The sequence below is a fragment of the Crocodylus siamensis genome, chromosome 15, assembly GCF_052110815.1.
Source record: "Crocodylus siamensis isolate JL-2025a chromosome 15, ASM5211081v1, whole genome shotgun sequence".
Taxonomy (NCBI): domain Eukaryota; kingdom Metazoa; phylum Chordata; order Crocodylia; family Crocodylidae; genus Crocodylus; species Crocodylus siamensis.
The window spans coordinates 49,721,007-49,740,297 of record NC_143409.1 but is presented as its reverse complement, the minus strand read 5'-3'; the positions used below and the strand labels follow the sequence as shown (position 1 = coordinate 49,740,297).

The 19,291-nt window shown below is 56.1% G+C and overlaps 1 protein-coding gene across 7 annotated transcripts in view; it reads left to right on the top strand.

Moving 5' to 3' along the window:
* Positions 1-19,291, top strand: part of BAG6 (BAG cochaperone 6) — a 29,088-nt gene that overhangs the window by 2,183 nt on the left and 7,614 nt on the right. For 3 of the 7 annotated variants that reach the window (XM_090029685.1, XM_090029681.1, XM_090029678.1), the window contains 15 exons: positions 220-7,988; positions 12,452-12,562; positions 12,818-12,935; positions 13,128-13,354; positions 13,579-13,632; positions 13,970-14,044; positions 14,136-14,311; positions 14,513-14,642; positions 15,808-16,005; positions 16,293-16,545; positions 16,907-16,993; positions 17,240-17,347; positions 18,188-18,300; positions 18,382-18,466; positions 18,720-19,084. In XM_090029685.1, coding sequence (XP_089885811.1) covers positions 12,485-12,562; positions 12,818-12,935; positions 13,128-13,354; positions 13,579-13,632; positions 13,970-14,044; positions 14,136-14,311; positions 14,513-14,642; positions 15,808-16,005; positions 16,293-16,545; positions 16,907-16,993; positions 17,240-17,347; positions 18,188-18,300; positions 18,382-18,466; positions 18,720-19,084 — 2,067 coding nt within the window. In that variant the 5' untranslated portion in view covers positions 220-7,988; positions 12,452-12,484. The remainder of the gene's footprint in view (positions 1-219; positions 7,989-12,451; positions 12,563-12,817; positions 12,936-13,127; positions 13,355-13,578; positions 13,633-13,969; positions 14,045-14,135; positions 14,312-14,512; positions 14,643-15,807; positions 16,006-16,292; positions 16,546-16,906; positions 16,994-17,239; positions 17,348-18,187; positions 18,301-18,381; positions 18,467-18,719; positions 19,085-19,291) is intronic. The other 4 variants (XM_090029683.1, XM_090029682.1, XM_090029680.1 and 1 more) reach the window with 4 other exon arrangements.

The following is a 19,291-nucleotide window of genomic DNA, read 5'->3' as shown; positions in this document are numbered from 1 at the left end:
CTGCCTGAGGTCTGCTGGAGAAACTCTGCTTGAAACCTGAGTACAAACATCACCTTCCTGCCCCCTGGGCTGGGAGCCAGCAGACTGCACAGCCCCCAAATGGCCTGTCAGAGGCTCTGCCCTGTGGCCTGAGCTCCTACCCATTTCCTCTTGTGGATGTGGGAACTTGTGGCTGAGGATTGAGAGAAATAATTGTTTGCTCGCTCTCTCTCTCTGCAGGACTCTGTGTCTCTGTGTCTCTCTGCAGGGCTGAGGAGGTGATGCCTCTGCATTCAGCCCCCACGTTCCCTGAGTGGGAGAGGAGAATCGGGATGTCCCTGGGGAGAACAAGCTGCAGGAGGCTCTGATGGGATTCCTGGGTAAAGGGCACTTCCAGGACTGCCGTCTCATTGTATTGGGGTGAGGGTCCTGCAGGGGAAGCTGTGTTGGAGGAGAGCCCCAACAAGTGCATCCCCAGTGAGGCAGAAGGGTGGGTCCTTCGGGAGAGTCACGGCTGGTCGGATGTGAGACATTACCACAGATGATTCAGGGCCAGATCCTCAGTGCCCTGGGCCTCCAGGGAGGATGTCTAACTGAGCCCAGCTGAGCCCCGGGGACTCTGGCAGTTTGTGCATTAGTCCCTATCTTCAGCAGCTCTCTAGGGAAATGGCAGCACCTCGAAGAGCTCTGGGACTCCTCCTTACCAGTGACAATGTTAAACCAAGACCCCGATGGGGACTACTGTGTGGCAGTCAGAGCATTGCCCGTCCTTGTCAGCAGAGAGACAGGGCAGAGCTGGGCCCTGTGTGGAGGAGGCCTGGAGTGGATATAGTTAGAGCTGCTGCTAAACAGCCAGGTCTGTACCTGTCACTGTGAGATGTCAGCGGCTGGAGACTCAAATGCCCAGACACACGGAGGGGCCAAGTGGGGGCTGCTGAGAAGGGGAGGCTGAGAACCGAGACCCCAAACATCAGGGCAGGGAAGAGCAACAGCTGCACAGTGACACCAAACCCCACAGTGCTGCTGGGTGTGGCACTGGGACTTCCTCACCCAGACTGACCATGGCCCCCTTGTCTGGGCCAGGCTGCTGGGGATTGAGCTGCCCTGGGGGCCCCCACTCTGGGACGACTCCCTGCATTGGGAATGGCTCAGTTCTCCATTGCCTGCCGCAGGGATCAGAGACCAAACACTGCAGCCCTGACTCTTATCTTGCCCCAGATCCTGGGCCGTTTCAGGGGTTTGGGTAAGTAAGGACAGCAGGATTTGTCCCATTGTCTGCATTGGGTCATGCTGCAGTGACTCTGCTGTGTGAATGATCACCTTTCTCTTTGCTGCTTGATTCCAGGCTTCAGAAGAGCCTGAGGACACACAGGTGAGTGACCCTGACCCTGTATCAGTGACCCCAGAGCCCTCCTTGGAGAACTTTGCTTGCTACAGCCATTGCTGCCACCATCCTGGTGCCCTGAAGGTGGGCTTTGTCCTTGTGACCAGCAAGACTCAGTGCATCCCTGTTGCCTTCACCCCTCTCTGCTCCCAGCCCAGCACACTCTGTACACCCTGGGCCCTGAGCAGGGCTGGTCTCTGAGCCATGTGAGATCCCAGGCCCAGGATGTTTTGGGATCCTCAGTCGATCACCCTGGCACTGAGCCTTGTGCAGCAGCTTCTTCTGTTATGGTTTGTTCTGTCCATGCAGTGCCCACACACTGCCCAGAGCCCAGCAGTGTCCTGGGCCTGCCTTGGGAGACCTGTGCCTGGGTCTGGGAAGATTGATAGGTCCGTCCTTAAGGGGCTTTGATGCCTCAGGTCAGCTCTGCGGGATGAGTGACCCCTGCTCTCATGAATGGGGCAGGCTCTGCAGGGAGACCTGGTGTTTCCTGCTCTTCGCTGTGCAATACTTGGAGGGCAGAAGACCACTGTCCCAGCAGTGCCCCATGTCTTGTCTGCATGGGGTGTCCTTGGCCCAGTGCGTGACTCCGGTGCAAACCCCTGGAACAGATGCACTGCCTGGGGGTGAACGGAGATTTGCCCCTGGGGCAGCTGAGCCCAGGGAGACGGGCAGTCAGTGGGGAAATGCCCGCAGCCCCCCCAGTAACCTGCACTCAGCAGTGGGCTCTTGTGCTTGGTTCCAGTTGTCCGGGCTGGCTTGAAAGAAGTGAGCGCAGCCCAGATGCATGACCCTGCCCTGGGCTCTGTGGAGTGAGCAGTTGGCTCTGGGGCTGCCCTGGCTGCAGAGCCAGTAGCACTTGGCAGACTGCGGCCAAAGGATCAGAGACCGGGCTTCTGTTTATTAGACCAACTATTTATTTGGTGTAATAAAAGGTATTGGATTTACCCACAAAACCTTGTCTACCTGTGTCCTTAGACCAACACGGCTACGACCAACACGGCTACAACCAACACCCCCAAGGATGGAGAAACATTTGGCTTCCCAGACCTAAGTGGAGAAAAAGTGCCCCTTGCTGAGGGGTGGGGTGAGCTGGGAGTCGGCCAAGGGCAGTAACCACAGGGACCTTGGTTTTGCTTTTCCAGACGGGAGGCAGGAGCCACGGTTGTGCCTCTCCCAGAACAGCTGTAGGAAGGAGCAGGGTTACAAGCGCCTGTCTCCGACCCTGCTCTTGTGGCCCCTTCGGGGCTGTGGCCAGTCTCACAAGGGAGGTGGCCTGCAACTGGGCTCCCTGTCCCCCCCACAGCCTGGCCCCCATCCACTCAGCCCCGGGAGCAGGAGCTGCCTCTCCGCTGCCAGGCCCCAGCTCCCCCAGACGAGCACCTGCCCAGGCACACGGACCCCATGCAGGCAACCCTGGGTTGGGCCATACTTGCCGCCTCGTTCAGGGCAGGAAACCCCCATGGCCCAGACCCATGTGCAGGGGTGGCCGTGTGGGTGAGCTCCACTCACAGCCAAGCTGCCTGCCCTGGTGAGGTGTGGGGGTGCAAGGTGGGCAGCGGGGCTGGCCCCAGTCCCGGCCCTGCCTGTGGGTCCTCCTGGGCACATCAGAGGTGGCTCCTGTGTGGGCACCCAGGGCATGGGAGAAGCAGCTCCTCTGCCCTCCCTATCTCTGCCCTTATGTGGGGGCAGGTATGTGGGCTGGGGACACTTAGGGAGTTGGGGGGGTCTGTGGGATGGGGGGTGTGCTGCTGACCCAGCCCAGCTCACCCCAACTCCCTCTGGCACAAGGAATTGCACCCCCTGCCCTAGACACTGACTGCAGGGACAGGGCAGGCTGGGGAGAGGTTTCTTGTATCCAGAGGTGAGTGGCAGCAAGCAGAAGTGGTTGAGGTTGTGGGAAGGGTTTTGCTCATGTGGGGCTTGGCAGGAGGCCAGGCTCAGCCACATGTGAACAGCCACTTCTTTGGGCAGTGCTTACTAGGGAACTGGGACTCAGAGGACTCTCCTGGCAGCTTCAAGGCCTGGCGTGTGCTTGCGGGGCCTTTGCTTGGCACCTGTCCCGGGGACAGTGGGTCTTGCCCTGGCACAGGGGAAAGCCCAGAGGTGAAGCTCATTCCTCTCCCTGGCCAGGGCCTCCAAACCCATTTAATAGATTCATAGATTGTAAGGCTGGAAAGGACCTTGGAAGATCATCACATCCAGCCCCATGCACTTGGGGGATCCCACCTGAGCCTTGACCAGCACAAGGCACTCTGGAGACGGGCACCGTTCGCAGGGGAGGGAGGACAGCAACTGTCCCAGAGGGGAGGACAGAGAGATGGGCAGGGTGGTGGGAGGGCAGCACGGAGGGCCCACCTTCCAAGCGAAGGAGCTGGTTCTTCCAGCCTGCCCCTGAAAAGCACAAGCATGAGGAGGCCCCTGGAGCCTGGCCATTGCCCTGCTGGATACGGAGGCCACAAAGCGTGGCCCTAAGGAAAGGCAGTTACCATTGTACATGGAAGGGCCCGGGGGGGGGAGAGTGGGCACAGACACCCCTCCACGCTAGTGGAACGGCTCACTGGAGAGCAGGACCCGCAGCTCAGCCACTCGCTGCTATGTGAACTGACACACTCTCAGTGACTCTCAACTAAGGTGCCATGGCAGGTGTTGCAGGTGCCACACCATGTTAATGCTCTTAGGTATGCAGATATGAGTCACAAGATAAACCCAGAGGTTTCAGCTAGAAACCCAGAGTGTTCAGGTTCATAGGTGTTAGGGGTGGAAGGGACTTGAGTAGATCATTGAGTCCGACCCCCTGCTCTGGGCAGGAAAGAGCGCTGGGGTTGGATGACCACAGTCAGGTGCATGTCGAGCCTCCTCTTAAAGACCCCCAAGGTAGGGGAGAGACATGTTAGAGATGTCCTGCCTGCTGTGGCCTTTCTGAGTTCTTTGCAACAGAAGAATTGCTGTATTCTTTCTCCAGACTCAAAAAGAGAATTAAACCAGAGCTGGCCTTTTCTGAGGGGTGCCTTGAATCTAATGATAAATGCCTTGAGTGTAAAAAGGTGGCGAACCAGTGCAGCCTCAGACTGCAGAGATTGTATGTGCTGGGAGGGCTGGTGTTAACTATTCCCCTATCCTGGCTCGCTCTACTTGGGGCCCCTACCTGGTACACTGGCAGCTCTGCCCTGCCAGAGGCTGTTGCATTCAGGAAAGTTAAACTCATTTGTAGCTGCTGTTCCCCAGGAGCGGTGAAGCCAGAGCCATGATTGTAGGGAAGCTGGCAGGGAGGTTCCAGGTAGAGGTGACTTGCTCCATGTGTTTGGGCTAATTTATGATCTGGTGATAATTGACTGTGGGCACAGTCAATCATCATCACAGATAATTGACTGCAACGATTATGCCTGGGCACTTGCATCAGCCAGTGCTGGGAGGAGCACAGGGAAACAGCCCTACAGAGAAACCTGTGGCCCAACAGGCAGGTGGGCACTGTGGTGAAGCTGGTGAAACAGCTGCAGGCAGGGAAGGAGCCCAAGGGGCAGTGCATGTGTGAGAAGCACTCAGAAGCTCTGAAACTTTTGCAAGGATGATGAAGCCTTCATCTGGGAGGGGTGTGATAGTTTCCAGGTGCACCAGGATCATGCTGTGGTTCACATCGAGGAGGCTGCCCATGACTACAAGGTAGAGAACAGCTGTCCCATGCCCAGGAGTCACAGCTCCAAATTCTCTGCAGCAGCCCTTGCAACAGCTGTCATGACTTTATTTCCCAGGCCTGCTGTTGCTCAGGGCTACAGACTTCAGGAGGGCTTGGGAAAGAAATGATGTAGGAGGCCTCTGGGATCCCCCTTTCCTCTCTAAGGACAAAATCAGCAGAAAGCTTTCCTGGCTGGCAGCAGTGACAAAATAACTTTCTTTGCATGTTCTGGAAAGGTCTGTAGCACTACCGGGCAGCCTTCACACCAGTTTATTTCAGCATTTTGTCTGAAATACTGAAAATGTGAAGTTAGGCCAGGGAGAGGGTGTGTCCCAGCCATCCCCTCTAAATTGCTACAGTGGGGGTCACTGTGAGCACAAGCTCCTGAGCTGTGGGACACTGGGAGTTTCATGTTGGGAAGCAAACATGAGGAGGAGTCAAGGGGAATCCCAGTCTGACCACACAGGAAAAGCTGCAGGGCTCCCTGACGCACTGTCTGCTGCAGGGAGAAGGATGTTGAGGACTGACCTTAGCCCTCTTTAGGCAGCAGGAGAAAGCAGGCTAAAACTGAATCCAATTGACAAAATGGCCCCAAACTCCATAAGAAACAGTGCATCCAAGCAGAATTCCTATTCTCCCCAAAAAGAGACAGAATCCAGAGATCCCATGAACTTCACTACAGATTTTGGGTCACAAATCTAGTTCTGCCTGGAAGGAGCTTGTACTTCAGTACAGCCCCACTGGAAATAATAGTGCATTTTCTGAATGAGCTGCTTAGCCTGTGTGAGTCCCAATGCTGCAGTGTACAGTAGGACTCATTCTGCTGCTTGAGTTCATGCATATTTACAACTTCTGTATAAAATCATCCTTGGCCCTGGCATGAGCCAATGTCCGGAACAAGGATGTGACAATTCTTCTGCCTGGTGAAACTCCAGGGGGTCCTGGATCTTCTAAGGAAAGAGATGGAGACAGCCCTGGTGATGGAGTCCAAGGAAAAGGAGAGCATCATGGTGGGGAAAGCAGGTGCCAGGTTTTCCTTCCTTAAGAGCCCGTTCTCACTGCAGAGCTGGCAGTGATGGGTGGGGGCAGCTGCCACGCATTGTCTCCTTAGGTGCTGTGATAACACAAGGTGTACATGGATACAGCGTTCTAGGGAGGGCTGCGCCCAGGTTGAGGGTTTCTGTGGAGCAGGCAGGCTAAGCAGCTTTGCTGCTAGTCCAGAGGAGAGAGTTGATCTTTCCTGACTTGGGTCACTCTCTTTCCAAGCTGGAAGAGTGTTTTCTCCCAGAGCCGCAGCATTTTCTGCACAGCCCCAAACCTGTGTCTTTGTCCTTCCAAGCCATCCCAAAAGGTCAGGGCCTGCACTCGAGTTAGGATCATGCTGGTATTTCTGTTTCTTTATGGAGCTCTATAAACCCTTCAGGCTCTGTATCACGCTGAGCATCACTATGCCAGAGGAGGGCTGCTGCAGAGCCCTGTTGAGGTCATCTGGGGCAGGGCTGGTTGCACTCGGTTACCCTGTCCTGGGTACCCGGTGCTGTTCCCCACCCCTCCACACCCAGCGTCTCCCCACGAAGTTCTGAGTTTTCCTGTCAGCCATTCCTGGGGCAAGGGGGAGGCAGTGTTTGTTCCTCTAACCTGGACCCAGGAAGCACAGACTCCAGCTCCCCACAGTGGGGCAGCTCACCATGTGTGGGGCCTTACTGCAGCCCTGCATTTCCTTCCTACTGTTCATCTTTCCGTACATCGGGAGTCAATGTCCTGGCTCTCAGGGTGCCAGTTAAGCAGTTGCCACTTTCTCCATCCTGGAAGGGAACAAGTCACTGGCAGGCAGGCCTGACTCCTGTGTGCAGTTCTCCTGGGATGCTCCCCACCATCTCCCTTGGCTGATGCTGGCTTGAAAGTCTCTGCATTAAACACTTCTTCCATTCTCGGATCCTGGGACAAACCCAGGTCTGGCACAAAGCCCGAGACCAAGAGGGCACGCAGCCCTTTGAGGCCCCATGGGTTTTATGCAGGGACCCAGGGCCTTACAGATCCTGAATCTCTGGTCAGGATTTCAGCCCCTTTGGCTTTGGGTGCGTGATCTTTTCTCTACGTCAATTACAGTTCAGGCCCAAGAGCACCACGCAGCAAATTCACGCCCCGCCCCCATCACCCCTCCCCCCGCGCGCGCGGGTAGCCACCGACGGCCTCGGGGGGCGAGGGCACCGAGCTGTGCGCATGCGCGACGGGAGCTCAAGCTCTGCCCCATGAGAATTTCGGCGTGTGGGCGCCTACAGCACTGCCTGATCCAAACCGGAGTGAGGTGCGGCCGTTCCGCGGACTCGAGGCCTCTTCCCCCACGCGGCCGCGGACCGACATGCCCCTCAGAGGACGGGGGATGGTGGGGGCCCGTCGCAGCGGTGACGGGGCCCATCAGGCACGCCACGGGCAGCCACATGTGGCGCCGAGCCTTGAGGCCCCCAGTCCTCACTTCGCGCATGCGTAGAGCGGTGTGCGCCGCGGAGCCGCCGGTACGGGGAGTCGCTCCCGAACAGGTTTGGACTCGGGCTTGGTGGGGACCCGGAAACGCCCCGCGGGGACCGGAAGTGACCCCCGTTTCATTACAGGGGACACCGGAAGTCACCCCATTTGAGGGAAGAAACCGGAAGTCACCCCTTTTTTGACCAGAAGTCGCCCCCTTTTTGACCTGAAGCCCCCATCTCATTCCTCACTAGCCCCCTCTTTTTGAGTGGGTGGGACCGGAAGTGCTACCTTCTCTCTGGCCGGAGCCCCCAGCACGGAACCGCTTTTTCTTTCCCGAAAGTTGCCCGAATTTTTTATGGACTGGAAGTGGTTCTCCGCCTACCGGAATTGACGTCCTGGGCAGGAAAGGGGGCGGGGCCAGGTGTCTGTTGGGCCTCTCCCCTTCCTTTCCCCCCCCCCCCCCAGCCCTAGGAGCTCTCGGTGGGTACCTGCGCGTGTGGGGGAGGGGTGATGGGGGGGGTCTCGGTTCCCCCCTCCCCCGGGGGAAGGGGGGGTTATACCCATCCTGACCCCTCTGTGGGCAGGTATGGCTGGCCTTCTGCCCTCACCCCCCCTGCAAACCTGGTGAGGAATGGGGTATTTCGGGTCTGCGGTGGTGCTGACCTGTCCCTCCCCCTTCCCTGGGGGGGAACCAAGTGGGTCCGGTGGGAGAATCAGGGTCATTATAATGACAATATAAGAAGAAACGTGTATTTAGGTATCATGACTAGTGTCTTAAATGTGCTGGTAGCTGGCTGGGCTGTGCCAGCACTCCTGCTAGGGCTCGGCCCTGGGGTCCTGGCTAGAGGGTCTTCCTCTTTGTTCAGGGTCGAGCTGATGCTGCATCAGGAAGGACTATGACCCCCTGATCAGGCTGGTGGGGACTGGGAGTGTCAGGGGTGTCAGCTTCTGTAGTGGGCGGTGTGGCCCGTGCCTGGGATCTCTTGAGTGATTATTAACAACCTGTTGCAGACAGAGGACGTCGCTGCAGTCCCCTGTTTTCTCTGTGGCAGGTTCCGGTGTGGTCTGTGTTGTCGGGGTTGGCGGTCCTCTTAGGTTAGAGTTTACTTGATGGATTTGTCTGAGCTGGTTGGGCCAGGGCTGATCCTGCCTCAGGCTGGGGGTTGGACTAGAGGTGACAAATGAAGGTCCCTTCCTGCCCCACTTCTCATGATTATGCCCTCTGTAGACCCCTTCCTGTTCCGCATCCCTAGGATTTCTGTGATTCTCTGAATTATCCAAACCCTCTTTGTTACGCATAGGAAGACTGTGGGCCTGGGCTCCTTGCTGTACATGAGGGACTGTAGGCTCATGCGGAAACTGCTAGCCCCGTCTCCACTTTGCCCTACTAGGTGCTTCAGAACAAAATTGATGGGAGAATCAAAGAGAAAAAAACGGGGTGGGAGGCCTACAGCCTACAAAATCAGGCTGTAGGCTAATTTTGAGGGCTCCAAGGGGGAACTAGCCCTTGAAGAAGCCCAAGAAGCCATGGGGGGCCACCCAGTGATGCTCTGCCTGGGGATGTGTCCTAATGAGGAGCAGGAAGATGACCCCACAGTCATCAGGGTTCCTCCTACAGGCACATCTGTTGTGGCCTGGGTCCACCAAGGGAACTATACACTTCCTTTAATTAGGGCAGTTGATAGGGCAGTGGTTTTCAGTCTAGGGAGCATGAAGGAATGATGGGGGAGGGGTGTGTGGGCAAGAAATTTGCAATGATCTGGTGCCGCTGTAGCCTCACAGGGATGCAGGGGCAGGGGCCCCAGATAGGCTCTGCCAGAAGGCTGCTGTGACTCTGGGAGCCTGGCGCAGCAGGTGCGCGGCCTAGAACTTCAGTGGGGCCAAGGCAGGAGGCACTGGAGCTGCAGCGGGTGGAGTCTGACCCCCCCGAACCCAGTGGCTGTTAGGATGATGGGTGCCCTGTGCCTGGTTGTGCTGCTTCTCTGGGTTGGGGTGAGGGCATGAACAAAACTGTAACTCAAAGACAGGCTTATCTCTTAAGTTTGCTGCAATAGGCACAGTAATTGATTCCTTGGCACAACTAATGCAGAAAGAGGGATAGAAGTAGGGGTCAGAGCTTGACAACAAGTGCTCTGAGGTGAGGTGAGGGAATTAAACAGGCCTTTTAGCTTTGCCAAGAGGATTGTGGGCCAGTGCCCACCAAGGAAACTCTAAGCCCCCCTCAAGAAAGGAGAGGGACTTATACAGGAGGAAAGGATTTCTTAGGGGCCTCGTAAGAGACCACGAGAGGTCTGTCTTCCTTATGATCCTGTAAGGTGATAATGAGTTAGCACTTGAGTCAAGGATTTCCCTAGGGTGATCTCTCTTATTGCACCAACTGCAGGGTGGAGTTCGATAAGCTTTCAAAAGCAAAACTTCCTTGTTCAGGTTTGAGCAGGAAAACTCTAAAGCATTTGCTGCCTTGGCTTTAGATCTGTCAGGCTCAAGCCCTGACCACACACCAGTCCTGAAACTGACTAGATTTTGCTAATATCAGGGCTTTTGATATGGCCCCTGAAACTGACTAGATCTGTCAGTATCCAAGCTGCACCTACCTATCCTGAAACTGACTAGATTGTGCCATGACTGGGGCTTTTAATACAACCCATGCAACTGACTAGATCAGTCAGTATAAGGGTCCTAATAGGGATATGAAACTGACTAGGCCCTGTTGATATTAGGACTTTTGAGGGAGGAGTCCCTGAAACTGACCAGATCTGTCAATATCAGGGCTCCAGTTAGCAGTCATGGAATTGATTAGACCCTGTCAATATCAGGCTTTTAATATTCACCTTGGAAAGACTGGATTGGTCAGAGTAGAACTGACTTGATCTCACAGTGCTTTTAACACCAGTGCTGTAAAATTGACAGGCTCTGTCAGCATCAAGGCTTTTCATAGGAGAGCTGGAGCTGGCTAAGGGCTGTCCATACATACCAGGGCTTTTTAATTCAGCTTCCGAAAGTGATTAGATCTGTCAGCGTGGAACTGACCGGACCTTGTCCATATCAGGGCTTCTGATGCTGCCAGCCCTTGAAATTGGCCCAGCCCAGGGTTTTTAATACCAGCCCTCTGAAACTGATGAAATAGGTCAGTAACTGACGACTCGCTCATATCAGGGCTTTTAATTCAGTCCCTGAAACTGACAAGGTCTGTCCTATCCAGGCATTTAATAGCAGATTTGACACTGACAGTAATCCAGCCCCTGAAACTAACAAGGTCTGTCAGTACCAAGGCATTTAATAGTAGATCTGCAACTGAGTAGGTGCTAGCAGTAGCGGGGCTATTGGTGCCAGCAGCCTCTGAAACTGACCGTGTCTGTGTCTTGGGCTTCCTAACAGCAGTCTTGAAACTGACCAGACCCTTCTAATACCAGGATTTTAATACTGCCCCTGAAATGGACCAGGTCTGGTTTTATGAAACTGACCAGGACTGGGCAATATCAGGGCTTCTGCTGCTACTGGCCCTTGAGACCGACTAGCTCTGTCATATCCAAGCTCTAAATGCTGGCTTGAAACTGATGACAACGGTCACTATGAAACTCACTAGGTGCAGCCATTACCAGGATTTCTGATGCTACCTGAAACTGTCCATATATGTCAGTCTTCTGGCTGGTATTTGGGACCTTTGAAATAGACCAGGGTCTGCTAATAACACCACCCCTGAAAGGGACAAGATCTCTCAGTTTGCAGCTGGCTGGGCCTAGCCAATATCAGGACTTCTGATGCTATTGGGCCCCTGAAACTGACCAGATCTGTCAGTCTCCAGCTCCAAATGTCTGTCCTGAAGCTGACTAGATCCTGCCCACATCAGGATTTTTAATACAGCCCCTGAAACGACTGGATCTCTCATGATGAAACTGAAACTGACCTAGTTGTGGCAGTATCGGGGTTTCTGAGCTGGTAGCCCCTGAAACTGATCAGATCTGTCATATTTAAGCCTCCCAATAGCAGGCTTCAAAGCGATCGGGCTCTGCTAATGCCAGGCCATTTGACAGCAGTCCCTGAAACTGACGGGATCAGTAAGTATGGAGCTGAGTATACCCAGCCAATGGCAGGACTTCTGGTGCTCCTGGCTCTGTCAGTAATGGCACTCTTTATACCAGTGTGGAAAGTGACTAGACCCTGTCAGTCCCTGGGGCTTTTAGCACCAGCCCCTGAAGCTGATTATATCTGTCAGCATGAAACTGACTAGGCTCAGCCAACATATCAGGGCTGCTGGTGCTACCAGCCTATGAAACTGACCTGCTCTGTCAGTATCAGGGCTATTGGCTGCCCTCACTTTGACTAAACCCAGTCAGTATCTGGACTTTTAAATGCCAGGCTGGAAATTACTAGGTCTGTCAGGTGAAATTGACTAAACTCTGCCAGTATCAGGGTGTCCAGTGCTACCAGTTGTGGAAACTGATCGGATCTGTCAATATCAGGGCTGTTTACAGTCCTGAAATTGATCAGACCCAGCTAATATCAGGGATTCTGGTGCTACCCAACCCTGAAACTGACCAGATCTGTCAGTATCAGATTTATGAGTCATCCTGAAACTGACCAGACCTTTCCACTATCAGTGTTTTTAAGGTATAATATTTTATGAGTAGTAAGATGAGGGGTTATTAACACAGTCATTTGTGGGGCAGGTTTAATGGGGCTTGAGTTGGCCTTTATGGCTGGGATCAGGCCTAAGGCTGGTCTTATTTGTATTATGCAAATAGCTTGGCATGTTCTCTTGTGTGCACTGACCCACCATGGGTGGCTGGGGAGTGGTGGAGTTGGGGGGTGAGTGAGGCCCACAGTCCTTATGGGATGGAAACAAAGAGGCAGGGAGTGTAGGGGGGGAGCTCCATGCATTCCCAGAGGCTCGTGGGATACATGTGAGGCCAGGACTGTAATGAGCTCCCTCGTTTCTTTAGGCAGGAGGTGGGTGAGGACACCGGCCGGGCACCATGGCGGAGCCCGAGCCCCTTGAGGTGATGGTGAAGACGCTGGACTCCCAGACCCGGACATTTACAGTGGCAGCTGAGGTGAAGGGGCAGGAGGCAGGGGCTGCTGGGAAGGGGGAGGTCTGATGCTAGGGTGCTTTGGGTTGCCAGGGTTGGTTCCACCCCAGAGCCATCCCCAGTTCCTATCCCTGTTATACCCAGCCTAATGCCCCCTGAGCCAGCTGCAGCTCCTGTCCCCATTATATCTAGCCCTGCCTCCCCTAGAGGTAGCTGCATCCCAGCCATGTGGTGCCTGCTGTGACTCAGTTTCCCCATGGTTTCCATCCCCCACCTCAGTTCACGGTGAAGGAGTTCAAGGAGCATATTGCAGGCGCTGTCAGCATCCCGGCAGAGAAGCAGCGTCTCATCTATCAGGGCCGGGTCTTGCAAGATGACAAGAAGCTGAAAGAATATAGTGAGTCGGGGTGGGGGGATGACAGGGGGCTACAGGTTGGTAGTGAGGGACACTGGGGGTGGGGGCTGTGGATCTGGAGTGAGGGGCACTGTCAGGGCAGGGTGTGTGTGCAGGGGGCTGTGGGTTGGGAGTGAAGGGTACCAGGGACTTCAGGATGCCTTGTTTTCACCCCCTCATCCTCCTTCCCCCCAGATGTAGGAGGCAAGGTGATTCACCTGGTAGAGAGAGCACCCCCCCAGGCCCAGTCACCAGGCTCAGGAGGCCCATCAGGTCTGGGTGGGACCTCTGTCCCCCACAATGGAGGGAGCGGAGCCCGGGGCCCTGGTTCCACTCCCCATGACCGCAATGCCAACAGCTATGTTATGGTGGGCACCTTCAACCTTCCTGTCAGCATTATGGACCCCCCACCACCCACCCCGGTGAGTCTCCCAGGTACCTGGGTTCCCTCCTCACTGGGAGATGGTCTGAAGGGGCCTGGGAGGGCCCAGATGCCCGGGTTCCCTCCTGGCTCTGGGTGGGGCAGTGGGTCCTGGGTGGGTAAAGCTGTGGGGAGCTGGGAGCCTAGACACCTGGGTTCCCTCCTGGCTCTGGGTGGGTCTGGATCTTCATCCCTCTCCTCTTCCTCTTTTCCCTCTCTGCCCAGATGGATGGCTCCTCTGTGGATGTTCACATTAACATGGATCAGGCTCCCATCCAGGTCTGGGGTCACGGGGGTGGAGGCTGATTCTAGCCAATTAGGGTGGGGCCATGGGCTAGGGGGTAGGAGGTGGATGGTGTGGGGTATCTCTCTTCTCCCCCATAGAAGAACACAAGGATCTAGGCTCCTAATTCCACTTTAGAAAGACTGAAGCAGGGAGGTCTAGGGTGTAACAGCAGGTGGGGCTGGAGGCCCGGACATCTGGGTTCTTTAGGGGGAAATTGGGGGCTGGGGGGTGAGAGCAGGGTGGGCTGGGAGCCTGGACACCTGGGCTGTCTGTGAGTGGAGGGGGCTATGCTCCCCATCCTGACCCCACTCCTACCACCCACCATTGCAGAGTGAGCCCCGCGTGCGCCTGGTGATGGCTCAGCACATGCTGCGAGATGTCCAAGGCCTGCTTAGCCGGCTGGAGGTGAGATCTCGAACCCTGACCCCTGACCCTTGGGTGTCAGCAGCGAATCCCCTTCCAATTTACTAAACCCCTTCCCCCAATTTTGCCTTAGGGCAGCACAAATGGACAGGCCCCACCCCCGCCAGACAGCTCTGCCCCCTCTGAGCAGACCCCACTGCCTGCCCCTGAGGAACGGGAGCCAATGGAGGCAGCCAACTCGGAACCCCCCAGCCAGGAGGCTCCTCCACCTGGGCCCGAGGGCCCCTCTTCTGCTGAGAACACCCCCAAGTAAGGAGGGGGCTGCAGGTTAAGAGTAAGGGGCACCTGCAGGGGTGGGGGCGGGGCAAAGGGCTGTGGGTTGAGGGTCAGGGGCACTAGCAGGGCTAGGCGGGGGGCAGAGGGCTGCAAGTCGGGGGGCAGAGGCACCAGCCAGGCTTGGGGGGAGCAGTGTCCAGGGCCCTGTGTGACCTGATGTCTGTTTGTCTGCAGCCACCCGGCACCAGGGGAGCTGGTGGAGGTTCTCCTGGAGCTGCAGCGGGTCCAGGGACAGCTCCAACCCTTCCTGCAGCGCTACCAGGCTGTCCTGGGCTCAGCCAGCACAGCTGACTACAACAATAACGTGAGCAGAGGCTGGGAGGGGTGGGATCTGGGCCTCTCCACCCTCCCTGGAGAATGGTACAACCCAGGGGAAACTAAGGCAGGGGCATTTCCCCATTTCCTAGGGAAATGGTATAAGCCAGGGGGGAGTGTAGCAGGCTATTTCTTCTCTTATAGGGGATTGGTATAACTTGGAGGGGTTGTCAGGATTTCTTCCCCCTCTCTGGGGAATGGTAGAACCAAAGAGAATGTTTGGGTGGGCGTTCCCCCCCCATCTCTTGGAATGGGACAACCCAGGGGAGATCCATTAACATTTCCTCCTGTCTTTGGGGAATGGTACAATCCAGGGGAGAATATTTGGGGGGTGTTTTCCCTCCCCTTGTTGTGGAGTGGTATAACCTGGATGGGGATTTATCAGCATTTCCCTCTCCCTCCCCCCAGTGAGGTGGTACAACCCAGGGGAGACTGGAGGAGACATTTCCCCCTTTGTGGAATGGTATAGCCTAGGTGGGAGCTATCAGCTTTTCTGCCCCCCAACTTCCTAGGGAATGGCAGAGGGGTAATGTGTTAGCATCACCCCTGCCATCTGTGGGGAAGCTGCGGGGACAGGACTTACTCCATTCACTGGGGAATGGTACAACCCAAGGGAAAGGGTGGGTGTGCATTTTCCCCCTTTCCAGGAAATGGTACAACCCAGGAAGGTAGGTTAGGGGGGCATTTCCCCAGTCAGAGGTGCGTGAAACCATGGTGAGGAGTTAGTGGGTGGGGAGGGGAGTTGGGAGTGGATGTAACCATAGTAGGGGGCTATTGGGGGTGGAGGTCCATAGTGGGTGAAACCATATAGATGATTGGCAGACCAAGATGAGGGTTCCTGGAGAGGATCATGGATGGGTAAAACCATGGTGAGGGACTGGGGGGGAGATGGGCAGGAATTGGGGTGGGAGTGAAACCATGGCAGAGGATTGGCTGGAGGAAATCAGGAGTGGGTGAAACCATAGTGTGTGTGTGTGGGGGGGGGGGTCAAGAGTGGGTGAAACCATGTAGGTGGTGGTCATGGTGTGTGGATCAAACCAAGATGAGGGGCTTTTAATGGACGTCAGGGTTTGATGAGACAAGGAGGGGAAGTTGTGGGGTGGGAGGCACTGTTACAGGTGTGGCTGGTTGCTAATGAGGGGTGGTGTCGGCAGACGGAGGGGCGTGAGGAGGACCAGCGGGTCATCAACCTGGTGGGTGAGAGCCTGCGGCTGCTAGGGAACATCTTTGTGGCCCTCTCGGACCTGCGCTGCAACCTGGCCTGCAACACCCCTCGCCACCTGCACGTGGTACGGCCCATGGCCCACTACACTGCCCCCATGGTGCTGCAGCAGGCTGCCATCCCCATCCAGGTGAGCCCCTGCAGTGGGACCCAGGCATCCAGGGCGGTGCCTAGAGCTTGGAGACCCCTGGGAGGGGAGACCCCAGGTGGCTGGAGTGGTCCCCAGTACTCGGAGACCCCAGAGAAGAGGGAGCCCAGGTGTCTGGGGTGGTGTCCAGGGCTAGGAGATGCTAGCGGGTTGAGAACCCATGAGTCCGGGGCACTGACTGGAGGGAGGACACCTGGAGGGGAGGGAACCTAGATGTCTGGGCAGGGCTTGCTAACTTCTGGCTCCTCTCCCCACCCCCCCACCCCCAGATCAATGTCGGCACCACAGTGACCATGACGGGCAATGGGGCGCGGGCAGCCCCGCCCAGCACTGAAGGGACCCCACTTGCCACCCCACCCCCTGCCACAGCCCCAGGCGATGCTCCTGAAGGCCAAGGCTCCACCCCTGGCTCTGGCCCCATCCCCACTCAGAGCCAGGCCTCCCAGACCAGCCACCCCCGCGTCATCCGTATCTCGCACCAGACCGTGGAGCCTGTGGTCATGATGCACATGAACATGCAGGGTGAGTGTTGGGAGTAAGGGAGGGAGGGGGATGTGGGTTGGGAACGAGGGGCACTGGCAGGGTTGTTGGGGGCAGGAGGCTGTGGGTCATGAACACAGGGCACCAGCAGGCCTGGGGTCTCGGAGCTGCAGGTTGGCAGTGAGGGGTACTGTCAGGGCTGTGGGGGGCAAGGGGTTGTGGGTCAGGAGTGGGGGGGGTACCAGTATGGTTGGAGGGGGCGGGGGGGGCTGTGGATCAGGAATGATGGGCACTGACAGGACTGCAGTGGGGGTGGGGGGTGGGCAGGGCAGGGCAGGGACATGTATCTTCCCGGACTCCTGGGTTTTTTCTTGCTTGACCATTCTGTCGTGCTTCCCTTTAGACTCTGGGTCACAGGTGGCAGGAGGTGGCTCAGGGGGCTCTGGGGTTCCTGGTACTCCCGGCTCAGCTGGACACGGGCAAGGAATGGGTAAGAGGGGGCTTCAGGTCAGAAATGAGCACCACTGGCAGGACTGGGGTGTGGAACAAGGGGCTGTGGGATGGGAGTGAAGGGCACCGGCAGGGCTCTGGGGTCTGGCAGGTTGTGGGTTGGGAGTGAAGGCCGCTGGCTAGATTATGGGGGAATGGGGGGCTGTGGGTTGGGAATGAGGGGCATCAGAAGGGATGGCAGGGGTTGGGAGTGAGTGACCCTCTCCCTGCCCCCTCCATCCTCCAGGGGGCTCCACACCGCTACAGATGCCCAGCCTGCCCCCAGAGTTCATGCAGGCCATGGCTCACCAGATCACACAGCAGGCCATGGCAGCCGCTGCCTCTGCTGCCACAGGTAACCCTCCTTTGCTGTGTCCCCTGGGGCTTTCCCCCACCCTGTTTCCCAGCTGCTCCTTCTCTGAGCTGGGTGCACCCAGCCAGGTTGTCAAGCCAAGAAGTTTGTTTGTTTTTTACTGACGATTGAAGGGGTTTCTTGGGTTTTTTTACTGATGGCCGAGTATTTGGTTTTGTTTTTTCACTGACCGAATCTTTTGCTTTCCACTGACAATTGCACCTTTTGTTTCTTCAATGATAACCAGACATTTTTTTTCTCTGACTGATGACTGGCCTTTTTTTTTCACTTATGACTGACTGGACTACTTCTCACTGGTGACCAGACCTTTTTTTTTCACCGACAGAACCTTTTTTTTGTTTTTTTTCCGCTCATGACTGGCCAAACCTTTTTTCAGCTGATGATTGAACCATTTTTTGGCGATAGCTGAACCTTTTTCCACTGACAGCAGACGCAACCTGTTTCTTTTTTACTGATGACTAACAGAATTTTTTTTAACTGACTACCCAAACCTTTTTCACACCCTAAACCTTTTGTTTTTAATCGGCAACTGATGAGCAAACTGATTTTTGAACTGATAACTAAACATTCTGTTTAATGATAGCTAATCACTGAACCTTTTCTTTCTTTACCAACAACCAAACCTTTTTTAGTTGACTAGACCTTCAATCAGCTCAAGCTGCTGGGAGCTTTTTACTGACAGTTCTTTTTTTTATTATTTATTTACTGACAGGCATTTTTAGCCTGATTTTTTTTTTTTTTTTACTGACTGCATATATAGTTAGCAATTCTGATTCCAGCTTTCTATGACCCTTCTCTCTCTTCCCTTTTCTGCTCCCACAGGTCAGCAAGTTCCTGGCTTCCAGACAGCCCCAACCCGTGTGGTAATTGCCCGGCCCTCAGCACCGTCTGCCCGGCCTGGTCCTCCTGGTGCCCCCCAGCCTGCAGGGCAAGGGGTAAGAGTCGAGCTGGGGGCTGGGGGTCAGGAGTGAAGGGCACCATCAAGGTTTAGATTTACCTTTTCATCTCCTTGCCAGGTACCTGGCCCAGGGGCCAATGCCTCACTGGCTCAGATGATCAGTGGCCTCGTAGGCCAGCTCTTGATGCAGCCTGTTCTTGTAGGTGAGTGAGCGAGGGGTAAGAGATGGTGGGGTGTGCATCTGTCCCCCATGGGGGTTTATAGCAATAAGAACAGCTGAGATCCCAGGATGAGGCAGCTGGACAGGCAGTGGGGCAGGGATTGGAGTGGCCTGTGCTGGCTTGGGTGTGCAGGGCAGGTGAGGGGTAGGGGGTGGGGCAGGGGTTATGGGTCGGAAGTGAGGATCACTAGTAGAAGTGGGTGGGACTTTGCTTTGACTTCACCTCTCTTCTCCAGCCCAGGGCGGCAACTCGTCTTCAGCCTCAACGTCCTCTTCCTCCTCCTCCTCCTCTTCCTGCTCCTCCACTTCTGGCCCCTTTGGGGGGGCCCCGGTTTCCCCCCCAACAGCCTCAGCCAGCGCTGGCACCACCAACACAGCCACCACAGCTGCTGGGGGCAGTGCCAGCCCTGCCCCCAGCCCTGCCTCTGGTCCAGCCCCAGCTCCGCCCCCTCCAGCCAGTGATGACCTCCAGCTCCCGCAGCTCCTGGGCACCCTCCTGGGGAGTGGGGTGGGGGCTGGCCCCACTGGAGCCCCACCCACCATCACCGTGGCAATGCCGGGTGTGCCTGCATTCCTACAGGGCATGACAGACTTCCTGCAGGTAAGACCCGCCCCTTCCCCTTCAGTGTGGGCCACGTGCTCCTTTTTTAGGTCAGTTCTAATTGGGCGCTGCCTGAAACCACACCCCCTGGACCCAAATGGTGCCCCTCCCACATGCCCCCTGCTCAGACCACGTGCTTGGGTATGGGCTACACCCCCTGGGACCAGGTGACTACTCCCTTAGAGACAGCATGGGGACAGGCCATGC